At 38.5% G+C, this 24,083-nt stretch overlaps 1 protein-coding gene across 2 annotated transcripts in view; it reads right to left on the bottom strand.

Annotated features, from left to right (window-relative positions):
* Positions 1-24,083, bottom strand: part of LRGUK (leucine rich repeats and guanylate kinase domain containing) — a 120,172-nt gene that overhangs the window by 6,475 nt on the left and 89,614 nt on the right. The window contains exons 16-18 of one of the 2 annotated variants that reach the window (XM_060108213.1): positions 14,975-15,117; positions 7,006-7,094; positions 4,758-4,877 (exon numbers count right to left, since the gene is read on the bottom strand). In XM_060108213.1, coding sequence (XP_059964196.1) covers positions 4,758-4,877; positions 7,006-7,094; positions 14,975-15,117 — 352 coding nt within the window. The remainder of the gene's footprint in view (positions 1-4,757; positions 4,878-7,005; positions 7,095-14,974; positions 15,118-24,083) is intronic. The other variant, XM_060108214.1, reaches the window with a different exon arrangement.

The following is a 24,083-nucleotide window of genomic DNA, read 5'->3' as shown; positions in this document are numbered from 1 at the left end:
TCTAAATAACATGTCACTGACTTTTATTGACTTGCCAGTTTTAAACATATATTTGATAGAGATTTCTGCTATGATCAGAAAGGATTTAGCTAACTTAATAACCTCCCCCCATTTTTCTCCCCACAAACAGTTCTATCACTATTTTCAGTTCCTCCATTGGTCAGATCTACATCTTCATGTATCATATTTAAAAATCCCCATTTCTTGTTCCATCAACAGCAGATGATATATACTCACTTGCCATCTCCACCTCCTAAACTTTGTCACTGGAAATTTTTACTGTCAAAATTGATTGTATTAAGTTTTTTTTTTTTTTAATATTTATTTATTTATTTATTTTTGACTGTGCTGGGTCTTCGTTTCTGTGCGAGGGCTTTCTCTAGTTGCGGCAAGCGGGTGCCACTCTTCATCGTGGTGCGCGGGCCTTTCACTGTCGCGGCCTCTCTTGTTGCAGAGCACTGGCTCCAGATGTGCAGGATAAGTAGTTGTGGCTCATGGGCCTAGTTGCTCCGCGGCATGTGGGATCTTCCCAGACCAGGGCTCGAACCCGTGTCCACTGCATTGGCAGGCAGACTCTCAACCACTGCACCACCAGGGAAGCCCTGTGTTAAGTTTTGTATTCATAGTTATGTCTTTTCATAATTTAGCTAAAGGTTGATTTAAAATGTTGAAAATCAATAGATAATTGTTTACTGCAAAGCCTAGTAGTTGGCTATGATTATGCTTTCTTCTCTGTATTTCCAACGTAATGATTCCCGTCTCAGCAAAGAAGTATGAGTCTAGGATCAATTTCAAGTTGACCTCCACTTGTTCACATTCCACATTTAACTTCAGTTCATACGTAGCAGTAGCAAAGGCTGATCCAAATTGGGTCTATGCAAGATAAAGCCTGTCATTTAAGTGAGGGTGTCCACATCTTACCAGGATGATGTTATGACTACCAGAGATGTAAAGGGTAGAAGCAAGTCTCAATGAGGTGTTCCCAGGAGCTCTATCACTGGAAACACAGTACAATTAGCTCTCTGGGCCTGTCCTTGACCCAGGATGAAATACAGTGGGTGGTGTAGGCATACTAAGGGGACACGTCCAATGTGTCTGAATGGCAAGCAGAGGCTGCAGCTCTTGGGCAGTAGTTCATGGCTGGAATCCAGAACCAGTGCTCCTGGAAAGCTTCCATATTGCTGAGCATGGACATGGGCTGCTCGCTGGACCTAAGCTTCCTATCAACTACAGCCAGGGCCAGATGGCACCAACATTCCCAGGCAGGGATACTCCAGGATGGGGCAATCTTCCTGTGCCTGTGGCTTCTGCTTAGTTTTGACTACTGGTTATCAACTAGAGAAGTCTAATGGCTTGCTTGAAGGCGGGGGTACCTCTTACTAGGTTGGACAGAGTTCTTGGGTCTGTCTTCCTGTTACTAGACAACAGCTTTTGGACCCCCTCACAGAATGCTAGCCCCCTTCAGGTAGAACACCCATGCTCCTAGAAGACTTTGTTTCCCAATTTCTTGCTTCCATGTAAGGTAAGTGAGCTTGTCCAAGAAGTGCTTCCTAGAGAAGTATATACACTGAGACCAGTACTGCCAACATCTGGATTTTCCAGTCACTGAACAACTCTTTCCTCTACCCTTGCAGTGGAAAAGGGCCACGATTAACCCATGCTTGAGGTCTTCTCTCTAGAAGTATGACCAGACTGAGTCTTTTCGCCCTGAACACAGCCTTAGATGCATTTAGGTTTTATGGGTTACATCTTTTATTCCAAACTATAGAAGCATAAAGATGTTCTTCCTTCTTTTAGTTAAAAACAATAATCCATAGATTTTATGGCCAAAGAGATATAAATAGAGTATGTTGAAGGGAACTTGGAAAGAAAATGGCACCAAAAATTTCACTGGATTTTTAATATATATTTTATTTGCCTGCTAGGGTTGCCGTAACAAAGTACCGAGGACTGAATGGTTGAAAGTCATTGTTTCACAATTCTGGAGTCTAAAAGCCCAGGATCAATGTCAGCAGGGTTGGTTCCTTCTGAGGCTGTGAGGGAGAGTCTGTTCCAGGTCTCTCTACTAGCTTCTCGTGTTTTGCTGGCAATCTTTGACCATCCTTGGCTTCTGCATCACCCAAGCTCCCTTGCAGTGTGTGTGTGTGTATGTCCAAATTTCTCCTTTGTATATGGACACCAATTATATTGGATTAAAGGTTCACCCTTCCCAAGTATGACCTCATCTTAACTAAATGCATCTGTAATGACCCTACTTCCAAATAAGGTCACACACTGAGGTACTGGGATTAGGACTCCAATATGTACATTTGCGGGGAGTTGAATTATGTACACAATTCAACCCCAAACACATACGTTTTGGTCTCTTATTTTTGGAAAAGAATACCTCTTCATTTAAAACACACACCAAAAAAGGGATCACAGAGCAAGTTCTGCCTTTCAAACAATTACTTTTCTTTTGTATCAAAGGAAGTATTAAGAGTAAATGAAAATGCTTTGAAAGTCAGGAGTCAAAAAGTGGCTGGGTTGAAAGGCACATGTGTTACCATGAGGGAAGGGTCAGACTTGAGTGAACGTCTGACCCACCCTTTTCACTGTGGGAACAGATGATAAATAAGCCCACTGCAGCCTAGTAGGCATTTAAAAAAAATTTTTTTAAAAAATTCTGCTATGGACTGAATGTTTGTGTCCCTACCCCACCCTGCCCAAATTTATATATTGGAATCCTAACCCCCAATATGATGGTATAAGGAGGTAAGACCTTTGAGAGGTAATTAGGTCAGGAGGTGAAGCCATCATGAATGGGATTAGTGCCCTTATAAGAAAAGACGAAAGACAGCTTGCTTCCTCTCTCTGTTTTCCACCATGTGGGGACACAGCAAGAAGCCAGCCATCTGCAAACCAGGAAGAGGACCCTCGTCAGAACCCGGCCACGCTGGCCCCCTGATCTCAGACTTCTCAGCCTCCAGAAGTGTGAGAAAGAACTGTCTGCTGGTTAAGCCACTCAGCCTACAGTAATTTGTTATAACAGCCTAAACTAAGATATTCTTTCTCTCACTGTACTCTTATCAAGCTACCTAACTGTACTAAAAATCCAGAGTGTGAATAAATCCTCAGAGATCTACAGTTTCAACACTGTCATTATAATTCGTTAACTAACTATAATATAGAGTCTCTAGTATCCAGTGAGATGTGCAGACTTGGGTGGCCATTTAGTGGGGCCTATTGTTTTTCATCATCAAATTTATGAAAGGAAACCCAAAGTGTTACAATAATAAAACTCAGAAATAAAGGAAAGCATTACTCCTTTTTTAAATTGACATTCTCATTATGACACATCACCCTCATAAAACATCTCTTTGCTGTGGCAGACTTTTTAAATGACATATTAATATTTTAAAGTTATATGAATACTTCAAAAATTATAAAATGCTCATTGTTGAAAATATCGGGAAGAACAAAGAAAATAAAAATCGGCCACAATCCCACCACTAGAAGATAATAACTGATACTATTTTGGTATATATCTTTTTAGTGTTTTTTTTTCTATACATACACATGAATATTTTTAAACCTATATTATGCTGGATATACATGTGCACCTGACTTTTAACACACCATTTATATTATAAGCATTGATTTGTATTTAACTCTTTATAATTTATCTAAAATTTGTTTTAACATATAGAGTGATGTAAGAAACTTAATTGTGCCTATAGGACCAATTTTTCCCATTTATTGAATATTTACCAAATTCTCATGGATTTTTAATAATTTTTTTAGGATATAAAAATAAAACATATATATCCTGTGCAGACGATTTAGAAGTTACAGAAAAAAAGATAAAGAAAAAAATTAAAATAACTGATAAATCTAGAGGAAGAGTGCTTCCAGTCACTCTTTTCTATTTTGTTGCCATGCATTCAGAGAGACCAAACCCACAGACCCCTTCTAAAGAGTTCTTTACTTGATTCTCTGTCACTGCTCTGGCCACAGATGATTGGATAAAGGATGGTTGCTTGACCTAAGGGCAACAAATCTATAGACCAGCCTGTTACCTATGAGGGCTCTGGCTAGAGATTCTACTCAAGAGTGGCACCCGTAGTAGATAGTGATTGACTCAACCAGCCAGATCTTTGCTTGGGAAGTGTGGATTCAAGACCTACAGAGACATAGTCAATGGTAGTGGCAGAAATAGCTGAAGTAGAAATGGAATGTAATAGAATACCCACAAAAGCCAAGCACTAAAATCAGTGGTGAAGGGTCTGATCTGGTCTATAAGGGGTTTAAATATCAAAAAGGGAGTTACTGAAAAGCTATTTGGTAGTTTATAGATTTAATGGAAAACTAGAGAACCAGGTTTTTAAACCTGGCAAGAGCAAAGGTAAGCTAGGTGCCAAGAACACAGCCAAGTTGCAATACAGGAAGAGACTGGTAGACACCACTGCTTGCACTCCACAATGGATTCTTGATTCTTCCACCACTGATGACTTGAATGATCTCTAACTGCCCCTGCATCAGTGTGTCACTCCCTCAAGTTTCGAAGTCCCAAAGAGAAGCTTCTTAGGTTCCAGTGAACCTAGGTTATAAACCTGTGCCCTCCCTAGAGGGCCAGGATCTATTCTATTCAAATTCCATAGTGGGAGTTGGGGCCCTGCTTCCCAGCTTTAGGAATTCCCTGAAGTCTAAGAATGAGTGCCATCATTTTAACTAACCAGCAGAAAATAAATTATTCTATCCAATAAAACTCAACTCACCTCTTTTCAGAAGGTCCAAAGGGAGTTTTAAAGTAATCTCCATCAAGCTCAAAACTTTTCTTTAGTTCTAAAGCTGTAAAATAACGTAGACTGTTGATGATGGGTGCTGGTACTAGACCCCTGAAATTGGAAATTAAAAAAAAGATCCACAGAATTTTGTAATAATACCAAGCATACATACATGTAATACCTAAATACTGACCTTTACACGTCCCAAGTAAATGCATATGCCAATAAAACCTATTTGGAATAATGTAATATATACACTCATAAGCATTCACTTCAGAGCTTGCCTTAAACACTGGCATTATTACATTCTGATTTGTAGATTAAGCAAATTTGTATTTTTCTGAATATTCCTTATCAATTAAGACGTTAATATAGGCAGATTTTCTTCCTAGTGATTAGTACATATTCAATTATAAACGCTCATTCATTTGTTATGTGAAGTCCAGCAATATATCAACTGCTATAAAAACTGAAATAGATATTTCCAGTTTTGTTTATAATCTAATGCTTTGAAATAATACCAGAATAAAATATTTTTAAAATTCTAATATTGTACTTTCAACTGAACTCTAGCATAAAATATCTATTTTTCATCTATACTAGCCTGTTTCCCCAGAGTGACTTGAAAAGAATCATTAACTATTTTTAGTGAATATATCCTACTGCTATTCACTCTAGACTTGCTAAGTAGAGTTGCTATGTGCAAAGTAACCCGACTGCATATAAATGCATGAAAATTCAAAGCATCCTTCTGCCCTAGTATAACCCATTTGGAGCTCAGATTTAAAACAGCTTAGTGTCCACAGTGTTTCAATAGGCATGGCCGCTCTGCTGGTGAGAAGTCACACAGGCCCCAGCTTTAGCTGCTCTGGGGGACAGTGCCCATCTCCTGGCTACCACCCTCCCATCCCCCCAGTAGAACTTTGTATATTCCACACAGCCTGCCTTTTGAATCAGACTATCCAAAGATAGCTTGCCAATGTGGAGAAAATAACCACACTTTTTTTGCTATATAGCAGACAAAGACAAAATTTATATTGGTTAAAGATTTTTAACAGATAGCTTAATATTGCAGACAATAAACAGAAGTGAAATTGAAAAACATTTGAGGATATGGGGAGGGGGAAGGGTAAGCTGTGACAAAGTGAAAGAGCGGCATGGACATATATACACTACCAAACGTAAGGTAGATAGCTAGTGGGAAGCAGCCGCATAGCACAGGGAGATCAGCTCGGTGCTTTGTGACCGCCTGGAGGGGTGGGATAGGGAGGGTGGGAGGGAGACGCAAAAGGGAGGGGATATGGAAACATATGTATATGTATAACTGATTAAATTTGTTATAAAGCAAAAAAAATATAAAAAAATAAAAAATAAAAAAAAAAGAAAAACATTTTTAAATGGCTTTTTTATTCTGCTTCCTCAACTCACTGCACTTTAAAAATTTCTTTAAAACACTATAATTAAGGTCTTGTCAGTGCTCTTAGTGACTTTCTGAAAACAGGGATTTCACTTTATTACTCAAATTTTCTAAAAGGTCACACAGAAAAGAGAATTCAGAATACTGAAGCCTATAACATTCATGAGAAAATAAAACACAAACATTTCATAAACATTGTGGTTATTCATTTTGAGTGAATCTTAAAGTCTAAATGTGCCTCTTCACATGTAATAATTAATAGTACAATAATTATTATAGCCACTAATATCTATGAAGCCTCTACTATGCATCAGGGACTAAGTGAAACATTGTATATTAAGGACTAAGAATTCACGGCTTAATAAAGATAAATGGTCCCCATCCTGATGGAATTTACAGTTTAATGTGGAAAGGAGACATTAAACAAATGATCCCACAAATCATTAACTACTATTTTTTGAGATTCATGAAGGACAAGTATAGGATATTCAACAGGATATAATTAACCTTCCATCATCAAAGCCTTGGCAAAGGCTGATACTTATATTCAAACACTACCAGAAATATCATTCTTTGCAGTCTTCGAAGACTGCAAAAAATCATCAGTTTCTAGTAGCTGTTGAGTATATTGTGCCTTTAAAAATATATATAAATGAAAGGGAAATACAACTTCTAGTACTATGTTTACTATTGAACCACTGGGTCCATTTTAGTACAAAGGTCCCTGTTTGTGTTGATGATTTAAGATTCATTTGGTATATTTGGATACTAAAAAATCAATTTAAAGATGCCCAGGTGTAAATAAATGTGATAAATCAATACCTTTGAAATAGGAATGTGTGATGAGGAGGTGTCTTTCCCATTAGGGCCTGCCGGGCTGTCTCATACTGTCTCGCCATAGACTCTCTTTCCTAGGCAAGAAATATGATTTAAAATTATATTGATGTTAAAAATACGTCAGATGATTAAAATAGCTATAATCATTGTCTTCTTGCTAGAGACTGCCAAATGTGTGGAAAGAAAAAGGGAAAAAACATAGGCCTAAAAAACAATATTTGTTCAGTGGAAAGAAAGAAAACTTTATAAATAAAATAGAAATATTTTTATGAAGACTACAATTTAATATGTAAACTTTTATCTGACATCTAAATAATAATGAGGCAATTTTTATTAAGATATCATGTTGATATATATATTTTTATCTTTCTAATGAGATTATCCCTCAAGGATACAGACTATTATTGTCTTTTTAGTTTTACCAGATCTTAGCACACCTAGTAACTAACTGATTGAATATATCCAACAATGTTAAGTATGATCCTGAAATAGGACAGACTGGGAGGTCTTCCTCCCGTGTTTCACCAACACCCCATCACCATCACTAAATACTTGGCGAGCATTTGATTATGGGGATACAAAGATACAAAAAACATAGTCTTGGGACTTCCCTGGTCGTCCAGTGGTACAGAATCCACCTTCCAATGCAGGGGATACGGGTTCGATCCCTGGCCAGGGAACTAAGATCCCACATGCTGCAGGGCAACTAAGCCTGTGGGCCATGGCTAGAGAGCCCTCATACCACAAATACTGAGCCTGTGCACCTCAACAAGAGAGCCCATGTGCCACAACTACAGAGCCCACATGCTCTGGAGCCCGCACGCCACAACTAGAGAGAGAAAACCCACATGCCACAACTAGAGAGACACCTGTGCACCACAACAAAAAATCCTGCATGCTGCAACTAAGACCTGATGCAGCCAAAAAAAAAAAGAAAGAAAAGAAAAGAAAGAAACATAGTCTCTGCATTCAAAAGGTTTATAATCTGGTGTCAAAAGGCAACTGAATAGAGGAAAAAACCAAAGATAGCACATGCTGTTTTATAACTATACATGCTGTTGAGAAATTCTAGGTCAAGCTTTTGAAATTGTTCCTTAGACACATGACACAAGAGCTAACATGCAGACTCATTAAACACAGTCTCTCAGGTGGATATTTGATTGCCAAGACCACTCTACTGTTCCCCTGATCATTATCTCTGTGGTTCTGTGTAAGCATAATGAGGAGAAAATGTCTGCTGGGTAGGAGGGAGGGGATTTATAATGGGATAAGAAAGGAAGAAACAAACTCTACTTACATTTTACTACTTAAAAACTGTATTTTAAATAGCTCCATAAATACATCTAAATTGTCTCATATTACTATAAATGTACTATGTATCAACTAAATCCACTGTCTTATTCTCATGTTGATTTGTTATTATTTTTCCCCCAAATCACTCTATACTAGTATATACATTTTCTATTGTGATTTTACTTTATACCATCCTTATTTTTTTCCTATATTGATCCTTGATCTATATTATATCATGACTGGGAAGATGACAGTGGTAGTGGAAGCACAGTTTTTGGACCTTCCAGAATTTCCACATAAAAACAGATATAGCAACTAAATAGCAAAATGAAAACATATCAAACATTTACAAGAAAACTAGGTGACAAGCTCCCCTCAAACCCCCCAATACAGGTGACAATAACCACAACACCTGCATGGTATCAGTGTCTATGTAAGAGGAAGCCAAAGAAAGAAACAGGGTGACTAAAAGACCTGAGAACAGGAGAGCCCCAAGATAGCTAAGAAGTATTCACTAGGAAGCATAGCAGGACAATTTGGAAACCACGGCTGAAACATAGGAGGGGTTGTTTCCATTCTAATAGTAGGTAAGAATAAGGGGTCCACAGTAAGTTCTGCAGGAGCTGGATCAACTGTGAATTCTTGAAACTAATCCACTAGGGCTCCCTTCTAAGAAAGGGTTTTACACTAAAAAAAAGGCTGATGGAGGTGGAATAAAAATTAATTGGGAAAGAGCAAACAGAGACATAGGAAAGAGGAAATCTAGACCAAAGCGGGAGAGTGGAACAGAGCCAGGAAATCTCAGAAGGGAAACTGCCATATACCTTACTATTTGAAAAAACCACCTTCCTTCTAAATGTTTGAGAAAATGAATTTCACATAAAAATGAGAAATTTTCCAGTCAAATCCAATGCAAAGTTATTAATAAGAAATAAGAGGAAAAGGAGAATCACATCTCTGTACACAATGAAGGGGAAACAGATAAAATCTGTAATCTACTGTTTCAAAATAAACTAAAAGACATTAAGAAAATGACACAAAACATTAAGGAACAAATAAATTACAATTTTACAAACTCACAAATGAGGTGCTGGAACTCAGGAAAGAATTAGAATATATGGGAAAAAGTTGCTTAGGAAATGAAAATTAAACTAGAAGAAATACAGGAGTGAATAAACACAACAAATAATGACTTAAGAGAAATAGAAAATGAAGGAAAAATTTTAACCTCAAAAAGAAATGAAGAAAGAGGTAAAAAGATTCAAGAGAAAATGACAAATATTTAAGATAGACAAAGAAGATCCAACATATCAACAATAAGAGATCTTGGTAAAGTAAACCAAAACAAAGAAACAGGATAGATACTAAAAACTACAATTCAAGTGTAAAGTGTAACAGACTGTTATCAACAGGCAAGAATGCAGGAAATATTTTTCCCACAGCCCTTTCTGTATCTAGTAGAGAATAAGTTTAGGCAATAAAACAACTAGAGAGACACTGACCTGAGGTCTAATGATGAGTATTAAGTATGAAGGTATTTGATAACTAAGACAAAATGAGAGTTAAAAGGGAGAGAGGATATGAGGGCACACTCTGATAGTATAGCTATAACATAATCACAAACAATGGTGGGAGGAACATTTGTAAAAAAACTTTTTGATAAACTGTTTTCAGTTTTTATAATGGGTGCTGGTAGTATTTAGTATTGTTATTCTGAGACTCTTCTGTGTGTAATGTGGTTAAAACAAACGAGAAATTTAGTAAGATATTATAATTCTATCATCGCCTCTATCTTTGAGAAGCAGGACTCTCAGTGTGGAGAAAAGAAAAAATATGTAACAGAGAAGGAGTTAAGTAAAAATCCTGAAGTCTTGAATCCAAATTGGAAATATTAACTTGAACTCATGAAATATTTTATCTATCCACAGAATAGGCCTAGAAACAATGGCTACCCCAAGAGCAATGAGCATTCCTAGCAACCATGATGTGTTCTTTCTTGTACAACTATCTCTCACATGAAGAAACCAAGACTTCTTGGACAAAAGACTGATTCCAGGTCTAGGACAGGTAATGAACAAAAGAGCATAGAATATCTTGTCATACCAACCAGCAAGATGGGTCATGTTAAAAGGACACAGGTGTCAACCTGCAGAAGCTCTAGCTGGCCAAAGGTAGAATAATTTGAGTTTCGATAAGGATAAAAAATGCAGTGGGTGGATAGCCTTCAATATGCACAAATCAAAATCACAATGATTACAAATGATATTTAAAAATTAGTTGGTCACCTTCAGAGAATAACAGGAAACCAATTCATTATCTTGAAAAAGGCACTTGGACTGCTGATCCTACATGAACTGTACCACCTGGTAACTAGGTGGCAGATAAGAGAAGTCTCTCTTTATAGTGTTATTCCAGATAATAAATATAGTGTTGAACACCATGCCTTGAAAAGTGTACTGAGGAGAAGAAAGCACTTTTCTTTTGGAGTCGAAATAGACACTTCTAAGCTGTGTTATATCTGACAAGCTCCCTGAGCTGACCTGCCCCACAGGAGTGAAAGAAAATAGTGCTTAGTAGATGTAGGGCCCAGTATTTTGTCATTACAGGTCCACTTTCTCACTGGCCTTCGTATCTTTGGGTGCTTTTTGATTGCACTGGCCTTATCTGCCACACACATATATTCACTAAATTGGCTTTGAATGAATTGGTCATTCAGCAATTTGTTTTCTAGAAAATTGGCTTTCAGTAACTTAGCCTGCCTCAGGAGTAAGGCTGTCCCCTAAGGAGATCAGAGGAGCTGGTTGGAGAAACAGATACAATTGAAGTTCTGAAAATCAAGCTTCTCCTAGAAGGCAAAGACCTACTCACAATAATTCCACAGCAAAAAAATCTTCACACAAACACACACATAAATATACACTTACCCAACCAGTTATGACATGTGGCTATGTGACTACCCAGGAAGAGGGCTGGTTTTCAGAAGACACATACAAAACCAGCTCTGTTATTTTGTAATCACACCTTGACATGCACGTGGTGACAAACCACACACAAGGAAAGAGTAGAATATTAGAATAGAGGGGGTAAACTGAAAGACCTCACATACGCAGTAAGTTTAAGGTAGGTTTCAGGAAGAATGCAGTGTCCAACATAAGTGGAAAGGGTGCTTTTGAAAGAAACAGGACCAAAAAAGCATTGACAATGGGAATTCTTATTTAGTCCATCACTGTCAAATGGCTCTCTTGATACTTTCTACAGGTAATTATGAACACATTAAATCTACAGTTAAGACCCCAAAAAAGCACAAACATTTCTATCTTTTTTTGGAAGATTTATGATATAGGTTTTTGACAGAGATAGTTGCAATTACTTTCCTCAATCCACCATAAAGTTCCAAAAATACATAGGGATTTATGTTGGGAAAGTAAATGAATAACAACATCTCCTAAGGGTTGCTATAAGTGGTACATGAGATAATTTACACAAAAGCCCTTTCCAAACTATAAGTGACGTATAAAGGCTATTTATGGCCTCCAATATAATCATAATATCTCATTAAAGCTTCTGTGGTGATGATCTTAAAAAGGTTTTGCTCATTTTGCAGCATTATAATGGCTAGGCAAGAGGTTAATAACTTATGAAATATCTTAAAATTTGATAAATACTTAAAATTTCAAAATAGCATTGAATTCATAATCTTTACAAGAAAACGAGGTACTAAAAATAATCTTAGGCAAGTTCACCCCACATATACGACAGTGGCAATTAAGTACTACCTTTGCTCTAATTTTTGAGGGGTGAATCTGTTGGTTCTTGGGGGATTTGATTTGCTTTTCTATGAAACTACTCTGTTACATTATACCTCCACCAGTACTGGCAGGCAAAATTACCAGAACCTCAGGCTGCAAGGGGTTTGAGTGCTGTTACCATCATGGATGAGAAACTGCCCACCCTTTAACACAGGACACAGTAGGTTTCTACACTAGGCTCTAGATGCCCTGGATTATGGGGGCTGAACAGTTTCTCAGGGAGGTGACTACAGGTAAGGAGTGGCACGGGACATGTCAAAATTTCATGAGAATTTTTGACAACACGTGGTCCACATACCTGCTCCCCTCCCGCCACCAAGGTGGCCCCTCTACTCTCGCATTGCCTTTTTATCATACCCTCCACTCTCCAGTTCCCCCATACTGTTCATTAGTTTTATATTGAGATGTCGGAGATGAATTACAGCTGAGAACCCACTGTGTGCGTGTTGTGTGTTTTTCATCTGTTCCTCTGTTCTTGCTCCTGGGTACCTGAGTGCCCTTGACCATAGAAAAGCTATCTTTAGGGACTTCCCTGGCAGTCCAGTAGTTAAGACTTCACCTTCCAATGCAGGGGGTGTGGGTTCCATCCCTGGTTCGGGAGCTAAGATCCCACTTGCCTTGCAACCAAAAAAACCAAAACATAAAACAGAAGCAATATTGTAACAAATTCAATACTTAAAAAAAATGGTCCACATAAAAAAAATCTTAAAAAAAAAAGAAAAGCTACCTTTAATTAGGCCTGAAAATTTTCTAACAGGTAATATTCAGATTTGTCATATTTAAATAAATCATGGATACCCACTAACAGGCAGAGGGTGTGACTCAACGGTGTGTTTCTCATCGGTGTGTGTGATGTTGTGCGACAGGACAGTCTAACTGGGACATGAGCTGGCTCTGGTTGTCAAGACACAGACTTATCATTAAAGAATAAAGGTGGCCAAGGATGTGTGCTCTGGAGTTTTTACATTCTGGATATGCCATGTCCTGGGAGATTAAAAGAAGACCTTATATTTGAAAGTCTAAGCTCCAAGAAGCATAAAGCTGTACAGGACAGCAGGTGCAGAGAGAAAGTGGTAGACTGACTTGAAAAGAGCTGGGTTTCCCAGGAATGCAAGGACAGAGGCTGACGGGCTCCTCATGTCGAGTGCGCTCCCAGGGTGTGGCGAGATCTTGGGGGTCGGCACTGGGTGAACATACGAGCAGGAGAGGATCTGGAGAATACCAGAGCCCCTGGCTCAGAATGGAACTCAGGGTTTCAGACAAGGAACATCTCCATGGTACCCATGATAGTCTGGAGACCAGAGGCCCTTCCCTAAGTTTCTAGGATGACATAAACCTCAGGATGCTTGAACTTAATCCAAAGAATGGGAGTGATCCCCACTCCTAATGACTGATATCTGATTTCCCACAGATCCTGGTAGGTGGGAACAATTCCAGATTTAATTTATTTTGGATAAATAAATAGGGCATTTCCTGTACTCCAGTATCATGATACAAATTTATATTATTTTTAGATGTTTAGAGTGCACCCATCCCCTGCTGCTTCTAAGAAGCCAGAATCTGTATCAAGTGGCCCTGCCTTTTGCCCTGCCACAGGTGACAGGACAAGCAGTTTAATTTGATCTGTGTGGTATGGCTAAGAAGTCCAGCTGTGCCAATTAGACTGCTTTGCTTTCCACAATATGAATTAAAGAGACAGAGAGAAGTGGCCAGGAATTGTGGGCATAGAGCCACAGGCAGAGAGCCATGGTGAGTCAGGGCTGGCACGTGTACAAATGACTTCAAATTATGTGGGAGGGAAGCTGAGTGAGTGGAGGAGGCCAGCCAGGAGAGAGAGGACAACAGAGCATGGGAAAAATAGAAGCAGAGATGAGAGGAACTTGATGCCTTTGGGATGCACCTTCCAATCCTATTTCTGGTTCCTGTGAGATCTGTACTTCATCCCTGCTCACGATGCACTGTGAATCCACTCATCATATTTTTTTAAATAACGGAACTACCTCTTACTTAAGCTGACTTTAACGGGTATCTGTTCCTTGTACTTCAAACATCCCATTCTTGTGACTTAATCAGAGCAGAATGTATAGCTATGCCCATGTACACCACGGCCCTAGACTTTTCATCTGAAGTAACCAGTCTGATTCTCGTGACCACGGCCTATGGTTCTGACTTTAGAAGACAATGTGATTATTTGCTTAGAACAGGCAAGGCTTAGGGAAACACAACCAAGGAGTTGACAACCAAATCGGAAGTTCTGTCACTTCTGAGGCAATGGCAACGATTTAGGTCTCTGTGTTCCCAGACCATCACAGAAAAAACATTACAAACAGAAAAGAGCATGACCTAATATGAAGGTAGGCCAACTTCCGCATATCCTGACTTCTCTGAGTTCTCAAAGAACAGGATCCAAAATAAGTCACAGGATGGGTCTAAGTACTGCAAGGTTATAAGACATGGACTCTTTGAGTGGATTCACTTTGAAGGCTCAGCATAAGAATACTCAAGATTATATCCCAACAGTGAAGCAAGTTTTCCCTTGAAATACATATTCTACAGTATCAATTCTATGTAGATCTTTTCTATGCTTGTTAAATAGGAGAACTGAGCATCAGAACTTCCATTAGGAGCCTGGGGGAAAGGTACTCAAAAAAATCTACACTGTATATTCTGTTTTTAGAACTCATGCCTATTCTTAGAGGTGTAGAAAGAGGGGGAAAAAACTTGTCTTCAGCTGACACCAGTCAGAGGACAGTTTTGGTGGAACTTATTAGTCTTGAAATATCCAATGCCCTTTTTGTCTGACTTTTGTAATGCTCAGTTACAGCTTCCCTCACCCCTTTATCCCTTCTTACCGTTGGCATGTTTTTGCCTGAAAGTTTGGTCCATAATTTCACAAAGTAGTTTCTGTCTGAAAAATCCAGGGACTCAAATTCACTTGAAGCTGTAAACTTCTCAGAAGTCTTTTCAGGTTTCAGCTGAGGTTTCTTAATATCTGCTAGGGAAAAAAGTAAAGTTTAAAATAAAAGGCATAAAATTGGATAAAGCAACTTTCTGAAGTAAGAGAATGTTTTATATCTGGATTTGCCCAAACACAACAAAGTGTATACTTAAAGTCTGTGCATTTCAACTTGAAAGTAAGATAACTAAAACTTTATGTCTCAGAACACGATAACAATAATAATTATTATTGAAAATTATAAAGTCAGCCTGCAGCACCTAGTAGACATGTCCTGGGAGTACCCTTAGTGTTCAAATAATACAGACTTATGAATGGAATTAAAGGAAGTAAAACTTAACAAAAACAATGGCTTTCAGATACTTAAGTGAAAAGTCCCCTTTATAATTACTTTCCATTCGACAAAATTGTCCTAAAAGGCTAAAATCATCATCATCATCATCATTATCATGCAACGCTAAGAAAAAACTTTTTAAAAGAATGGAGTGGATGATGAGGTAAGTATTTAACAAAATTTACAAATGTCCAGAGACCTAGAATATAAAGAATCTAAATTTCTATCACTGCTCATGTATAGCGGGCCCAGGTGTACATACATTTGGATTTATTAGGAACATCAACACTTTCAGTATTGCTATAAAAATGCCAAAATAAATAATCTCCACATCTACGCTAGCCAATATGGCTGACTGAGCAGATGTGGGAAGCTATCCCCACCCAAGACAAAATAAACAGTGGATAATATGTAACAGAAATTTGTTTTTATCACATAGCATAACTGAAACCAAGCAAGAAAAATTTCCAGGTGCTGGAAGTGAAGTGAAGATTCCAAGTCAGAGGAGTGGAAATTGATGCCAAGAGGTCAGAGAGTGCCTCAGGGGCTGAGGTTTCTGGACTGAGAGGCAAGGCCAGTCCCTGTGTGCTTAATGTACGAGACCTGGCTCTCTATTAGGCGAGATGTTGGAAAGGGAGAGTCTGGAAATCTCAGCCCACAGACCTCAGGACTTAGCCTGGGCACAGTCTCACCTGGACTGAGGGTGGAGACACCCGTGGGAAATCAGACCTCTACTCCTGGACTGTGTGCTGGTATGGAATCTGAAATTGAACTCCTACCAAATTGTGTGGCAATCCCCAGCTGATAAAAAGAAGGTACAGGGCTTCCCTGGTGGCGCAGTGGTTGAGAGTCCGCCTGCTGATGCAGGGGACACGGGTTCGTGCCCCAGTCTGGGAAGATCCCACATGCCGTGGAGCAGCTGGGCCCATGAGCCATGGCCGCTGAGCCTGCGCGTCTGGAGCCTGTGCTCTGCAACGGGAGAGGCCACAACAGTGAGAGGCCCGCGTACCGCAAAAAAAAAAAAAGAAGGTACAAGCCGGACTTCCCTGGTGGTCCAGTGGGTAAGAATCCACCTGCCCTTGCAGGGGACACGGGTTCAATCCCTGGTTTGGGAAGATCCCAAATGCTGCAGAGCAACTAAGCCCATGCACCACAACTACTGAAGCCCACATGCTCTAGAGCCTGCGTGCCACAACTACTGAGCCCACGCACCGCGACTACTGAAGCCTACACACTCTAGAGTCTGCGCACCACAATTACTGAACCCATATACTGCAACTACTGAAGCCCGCATGCTCTAGGGCCCGTGTGCTGCAACTACCAAAGCCCGCACACCTAGAGCCTGTGCTCCGCAACAAGAGAAGCCACCACAGTGAGAAGCCTGTGCACCTCAACAAAGAGTAGCCCCCACTTGCCGTAACTAGAGAAAGCCTTCATGCAGCAACGAAGACCCAGCACAGCCATAAACAACAACAACAACAACAACAAAGTAGGTAAAAGATATTGCAGACAAGTAAAAGTATTGAACCATGGTAGGGAAGCCTAAAGCTCCACAACCCAGCACCAGTCTTGAGAGAGGGGGAGAGACTCAGAAGATGCAACAAATGGGCGAATCCACAGCCAAGGAATTCCAGGTGATAGAGTATTCTGGAAAGGAACATTGAAGTAATTATGTTCATAACAATCACAGAGGTAATAGGACATGTTTATTATGTGGAAACATACTCTGCTAAATCTTCATAATGGAAAAGCCATTCAACCCATATCGGTTGAGCACCTACTATGTGCCAGACAGCACTCTGGGTGTTGGGACAGAGCAGTAAATAAAATGTCCTTGACCTGTGGGACTTGCATTCTAATGTTGGAGACAGACAATAACATCAGATAATGGGCAGGTAGTAGTGATAAGTGCAATCAAGGACCAGGCAGGCAGATAAGGAGAGAGTGAGAGGCAGCATGATGGCCAAAGGAAGTCCTCCCTAAGATGGTGACGTCTGCACAGTGATCTAAAGTCATAAAGAAGGAAGGCATTCAAATATCTGGGGCAAAAGCATATCAGGCAGAGAGAGTGGCTTTGTATAAAGACCCAGAAGCATGCTCAACACAACTGAATTACAGTAAAGAATTCAGCATGGCTGAAACAAGGCAAACAAACAAACTAACAACCAAAAAAAGAGATGGAAGGGCTGAATCTTATGCTCATTAAAAAACAAACAAACAAACAAAACCAAAACACTTGTCCTCTTGATGGGACTCTAAGAACAGAGCATTGTGAAAAAGACCAGATGAATTTGAAAAAAAAGATGAAATGTAAAGAAACAGAAGCTATATTTATATAATTTCCATAGAAATGACCCTTTCTATGTATAAAAGCTTATTTAAAATATAGTATATACTTGTGTCAGGGTTCCTTCTCCCAGCTTTCTCAGACGTAAGCCAATTGTACTATGATGTAAACAAACCAAGTTCTATCTGATGATACAACGCAGCTGTAATTCAACAGTTTAATGTCTTAATGGTTTCTCAGCAACAAAACAATTTGGGTAAAAATAATGTGTTTAGATTACTATTAAACTACATTGTAATGCTACCACTTTAGGGACTCAGACTCCTATAATAAAGAGTTTCATACAGTTCTTAATATAGTTTCAAATGTCTTAATACATTAATGAACAAGAGATCTTACTTCTCAATTAAAAAAAACAACCCAGTTACCAGTGTTATAATACCCTGCAACCAAGTTTCTTAAAGTAATCTTATTCAAAGTATCTAAAAGTCAACCTTGAGGCAACATTAAATTATATATATAAGTTACTGTACAGTCCACAAAAATTACCAAGTTCTTCAGTGTACAAGCTAGTTACATTTACTTAAACACTTACAATGAAGCATAAGTGAATTTAATGATGCATGACAGATTTTCAAGTTATTTTATGGATTGGTATCATTACCAAATGTAAGAAAGTATAAATGAAATATCTGGAACAACCAGAACTACACCTCAAATTAATTCAAAATAACTTAGACCTTTTGTTTAGAATTATATCTCTTTGCAGTCAAGTGAATTAAAATAATATTCGTATAAAACATTTTAAAAGAATAACCACAGAATCCAACCAAAATAACAAATGCAGTAGAAGCCATGCACCTAAGATAAAACATTTGTGTATATTTCATAACACATTATGACACAGACTATATAGGGCCCTTTACTGCAAAAAAGAAAGGAGAAAAGAAAAGATGCTGATGATCTGATATTATAGGCACACAGCCATTTCAATAACTAGTAATAAAATTAGAATTTGGGGGTCAGATTGTGTATATTTTGATAAACAAAAATCCCTATTTTGATAACCAATTTTTCTACAGCAGTAAGGTTACTTGTAGAGCAAAGCAACTAAGTCAATCTCCTGTCTAAAAACATGAGATCAAATTAATATTTAAATAAAACTCTGCCAAAAAAAAAAAAATCAGCACCAGCATTTGCCTCTCTTTGAAAACACTTAGAAATGTATGACTTGGAAGTAGGCTTTAATTTTCATACAAAAGTTCTCAGATAGCCAGAATCATTCAGTTTTTCCCACTCAAATGGGGCTTAAAAAACATGTTTATTTTGGTAGTAGTGAGATTTTTTTAAATTAGCAAGAGTAATTTATACTACCCTGATTAAATACATATACATATGTAAAATGTAAACAGCTATAAAAATCCCTGTAAAAGTCTCAATGCTGAAATATGTAACCATAAAAAGGACCAAAAGCAACTTAAAGCATAATAATCTGCTACACAATTTAAAATATTTATTTATTTTTAATAGGATAGTTACATAATTCACAGTAAGGGAAACGCTCAGTTCATTAGAAAGTATTATCACAAACTGAAGGTGCCAAAAGAAGCCATTTTTTCCAGGACAGAATTAAATCTTATAAGTCTTGACTATGTGTGCTTCTGAGAAAGGAATAATAGCAACTAGAAAAATAATCATTTCACATAATATCCATAAAAATTTTCCATAGCAAAATAAGCTTTTATAGTAGAAAGCTATCATATAGTAATAATGTTCATGCTAAAAATGAATGCACATACTAAACTATTCTAACAGTAAAGTGCTATATTCTTGAGTGTCCCATCAAAGGAATAATCAGCTATTTAAACAGAGAACAGATTCTACATCAGGACAAAGGAAGCATGTGAATGTGCCTTCTCACACCGAAAGAATGAGGTACAAAAAGAATGCTTTTTTCCATTGAACTTCATACTTTGAAATGTCTTCAGTAGAGCTGAACTAATGGGTTAAATATTTGGACACTGTACAGAGGATGTCCTAAATAAAACATATAACAATAGTACCCTGAATTTCAGGGTTTTTTTTTTTTTTTTTTTTTTTGCTGTACGCGGGCCTCTCACTGTTGTGGCCTCTCCCGTTGCGGAGCACAGGCTCCGGACGCGCAGGCTCAGCGGCCATGGCTCACGGGCCCAGCCGCTCCGCGGCATATGGGATCCTCCCAGACCGGGGCACGAACCCGTATCCCCCGCATCGGCAGGCGGACTCTCAACCACTGCGCCACCAGGGAGGCCCTCAGGGTTTTTTTTAAATGAATGAGTTTATCATGAAGTAGTTAATTAACACTTTGAAGGAGAGAGGATGTGGGTCAGATGAATTTCAAAAGTGGAGACTTGATGCATAAGATCTGGATGTGTACAGAATTCGGGATAAGGAGAGAAGGGAAGGGTAGCTATGGCTGACGGAAAATAGGACAGAAACATTCAGGCAGCTGGAACACAAACTAAAGGCTTCCCCTCCTTTGAGCAGTACGTTTGATAACTAAATTTCCGATGTGACTTCCACCCAACCCTACAGCCCCACCTCTGCTAAGTGTAGTTTTCATCTGCAAGAGCTCAACCTTCAAGAATGACATTTTCAAAGATGTTGTTTCATTGGTCACTTCTCAAGCAAAGACATCTTTTGTCTTTCTTCCCTTTGCTATCTTTGTCCTTGGAAACCAAGGGTCTTTAGATCTGGTAGCATGTAGAAGCCAGTCTCTGTTTCAACCTACCACAAAGAGAAAACAAAATGCCCGCTATCTGGTAGTTTATTCCTGAGTCAGGTAACTTGATGCCCTTTACCATTTAACCAAGATGAAACACAGAATGTAAATGCCTTTGATATTATCAATGACATAAGAACAATAAAAATAATAGATAACATTTACTGAGCATACTATGTTCTAGGTGCTATTACAAGTCTCTTCCATGTGTATCACATGTCAATTTCATAATAACCTCGGAACTGATGTCTCCTCACTCAATTCTCCAAGCGGCAATGCTACCTGTGAATGTGTGTGAAAGAATCTCTTGATCTCAGTAACATTTTCCTGAACTGCAATTTCTTTCCAATAGAATCCTAATTCTGTTTAAGGCCCTTTATTCAATTAAGGTTGTCAAAATTTTTAAAGGATTTTCAGAGAAGACCGCACCATTTGCCAAATATTTCCACCAGTCCTTTCCAATTAAGGATAAAACGCTACTGGGACTTCCCTGGCGGTCCAATGGTTAGGACTTCGTCTTCCAATGCGGGGGCAGGGGGGGGGCGGCGGTGCGGGTTCGATTCCTGATCAGGGAGCTGAGATCCCACATGCCTCGTGGCCAAGGAACCAAGACATAAAGCAGAAGCAATGTTGTAACAAATTCAATAAAGACTTTAAGAATGGTCTACATCAACAACAAACAAAAATCTTTAAAAAAAAAAAGGATAAAATGCTATTAAAAAAATTTTTTTTTTTACTGCTTACATGTTAATGCTAACAAACAGTCATATAAGTACTTACTATGTGCCAGACATTGTTCTGGGTGTTTTTCAATATATTAACTCATTTAATCCTCACAATAATCTTGAGGCAGGCACTACTATTAACTCCATTTTACATTACATGAGACCTTTGTAAACTGCTCAAGGTCACACAGCTAGATTGTACTGGAACTGGAATTTCCAATGAAAATTTTGACTCAGTGTTATCTGAAATCATGAATTTCTAAGGTTAAAAACTTTTTAAAAAAGGTCTCCAGCTTTTGCTAATCAGGACTGCTCCCTCATCATCACCTTTGAGATGAAAGATTTGGTGGTCTAACATTATTTATCATCAACACAAAGAAACAGTCTCTTCTTATTCTCTTTTCTGAATGCCTGGTCAATAAAGAAATGTGATTTCTAGAATGATGTCTTTAAATTCATTTATGGACAGACTGTGATTTGGAGGCACCTTTATAGTAACGAGGTGATTTTCAGTGTTGTCGTGGAACAAAAGGAAAGGGAACCAGCTAAGGACTTAGTGGTTAAGACACTATCGATCAAGACTGGTTTTTTTAGCTTTACATAAGAACTTTATACTATGCATAAAAATTTTCAATATACCTTATCCAGAGTCCTAACACTGACAAAGAGCTTAACTGTTAATACACTGAATCCTTCTATTGTCACAGAAAATAATTCAGTATAAATCACGCCAATCCATCACACCTCACTTGAAGGCAACCTGAGCAGGGTAGTACCTGGTCAGTAGGCCTCTAAGAACAGAACCATAGCAAAGCTCCAGCGCACTCAGTACAGGGTTTTTCAAAAACTGCAGGCTGCAGACTAAATTGTGAAATCAGTTTAATAGGTCATGACCAGTGTGTTAAAGAATTAAGATTGAATAGAATAGAAAGTATCAGAATTTATCACCACAGTGAAGGTATTTCATTATATCTTTGTTTCCTATGCGTGTAGGTCTGTGTGTAGGTCATGATATTATGAGCTGTATCCCTAGTTACGGATTTTGGACTAGAAAGTTTCAAAGCCACTGATCTAATGAGTACTAACTCTGCAATTTTCTAGTACTAGGCTCTCTATTTAATAAAATAGGCTGCCGGGTTCTTCAGAGCAAGCCAGTAGAGCTAGTTGTAGTGAACAGATCACAGATTATAAAAGGAACCTTAAATTTCAGCCAGTCCAACTAATCACCCAACCTAAGGAGACTTTCTGTGAGATTCCCATCACAGAGCATCTAAGTTATGGGGAGAGCCTGTCTGCTCCTCTGTCCATGACTCTGACTCCTAGAAAGTTCTCATTAAGCCAAATCGAAATAGAATATTAGGGTGCTGCTTCCACAGGACAGCTTTTCATATGTGGAAATTTACTTCTATATAACTTTTCATGAATAAACACAGGCTTGTTGTAGAAAATTTACAAAATACTAAAAAGCATAAAAGAGAAAATAAAAATTACCCATAATCTAACAACCCAGAGCTGACAACTGGAACCATACTAGCTGTACCTCCTTAACCTGCTTTCTTCTTAATAAGTAACAAATATTTTCCTCTTCCAAAATTCTACAACATGATTATAATGGCAACAAACAGCTGAACCAGAACTTTTGGCCCATAACTTATTTTTGAAATCCCATTAGCTGGCTTAATTATTTCCAGGTTTTATTACAAAGACATTAATATGAACACCCTTGTACATACCTTATTTCCTTATAATTCTTGGATTAGAATTGCTAGGTTAAAGACATGCAATATTTGAAGGCTTTGACAGGTACTGTAAAGCTGTCCCCAGAAAAGCTGTGCTCATTTACCTTCTCAATGATGACAGAGAAAGTGCATTGACCCTCAGCCTCACCAAGAATAGGTATTTGTTTTCCATCTTTGCCACTCTGGTACCCAAAAAAGTCTATTCTGTTTTGACTTACAGTGATAGTGAAACTTAAATACTTTTTGACATATTTTTTGGCCATTTTTACTTCCCCTTTTGTAAATTACTACCAAATTACCCTTTGTCCAATTATCTTTTGAGGTTTGAAAAGAATTGATTTAGCTCTTTAAATATTTGAAGAAGGCTCTTGCACCCAGTGGAGTTATCATCTCTGTTGATTCGAATACTAAATGCCAGACTTCTTTTAAAAAGCTGAAGACTGTATTAGCTAATAGAATGACTAAAGTCCACAACGTTCTTTTTTCTTCCCATAAAGATCACTTTGCTGAGGCACATAGCATATGAAAGTGATATGAACTTTATTTGTAAATGTAGATGGAAAATGACAATTTTAAAATATTTATATTCTACAATTAAAAGCAGAAGTTCCCCTTATACCGAGAAAAATCAATAATAGCTGTTAAAAACCTCTCACCAAGGGAGGAGTTGGTAATCTTTTCTATTCCTTTCCTTGAACAACAAACAAAATGTCCAGCTGCACTGAATCTGAGACGTTTATACGACCAAAACACAAACACGAACCTGACACCATCATGGACCCCAGGGAAGGGCGTTAGAACTTCTTCCAAGTCAAAAGGGAAATTTGGCATCTCACTTTGCATTAGAACCCTAATGAAAATGCGGCCCCAAATGCCTTAAGGAGCCTCAGAAACAGCTGCCCGAGGAGGAGACCAAGGAAATTTCTAAAGTTTTTCCCCTAAGTGAGGTACTAGAGCCTCTAAAGTGCCCCATACACGGGTCATAAAAGTGGGTGGGTACCCTGATTTTCCTCCTCTTCCACAGTCTGCACTCCCCCTACATCCAGTCCAAATATCTCGAATCTGCCCATTCCTGCCACAATGCCTTATTTCAGGCCCTTACCTTCCTGTCAGGACTAATGCAATAGCTTCCCAGCATTCCTGCTGCCATCTAAATTGC

This window comes from Mesoplodon densirostris, chromosome 9 (assembly GCF_025265405.1).
Source record: "Mesoplodon densirostris isolate mMesDen1 chromosome 9, mMesDen1 primary haplotype, whole genome shotgun sequence".
Taxonomy (NCBI): Eukaryota; Metazoa; Chordata; class Mammalia; order Artiodactyla; family Ziphiidae; genus Mesoplodon; species Mesoplodon densirostris.
The sequence above is the reverse complement of the archived record's forward strand: the minus strand, read 5'-3'. Positions and strand labels throughout refer to the sequence as shown.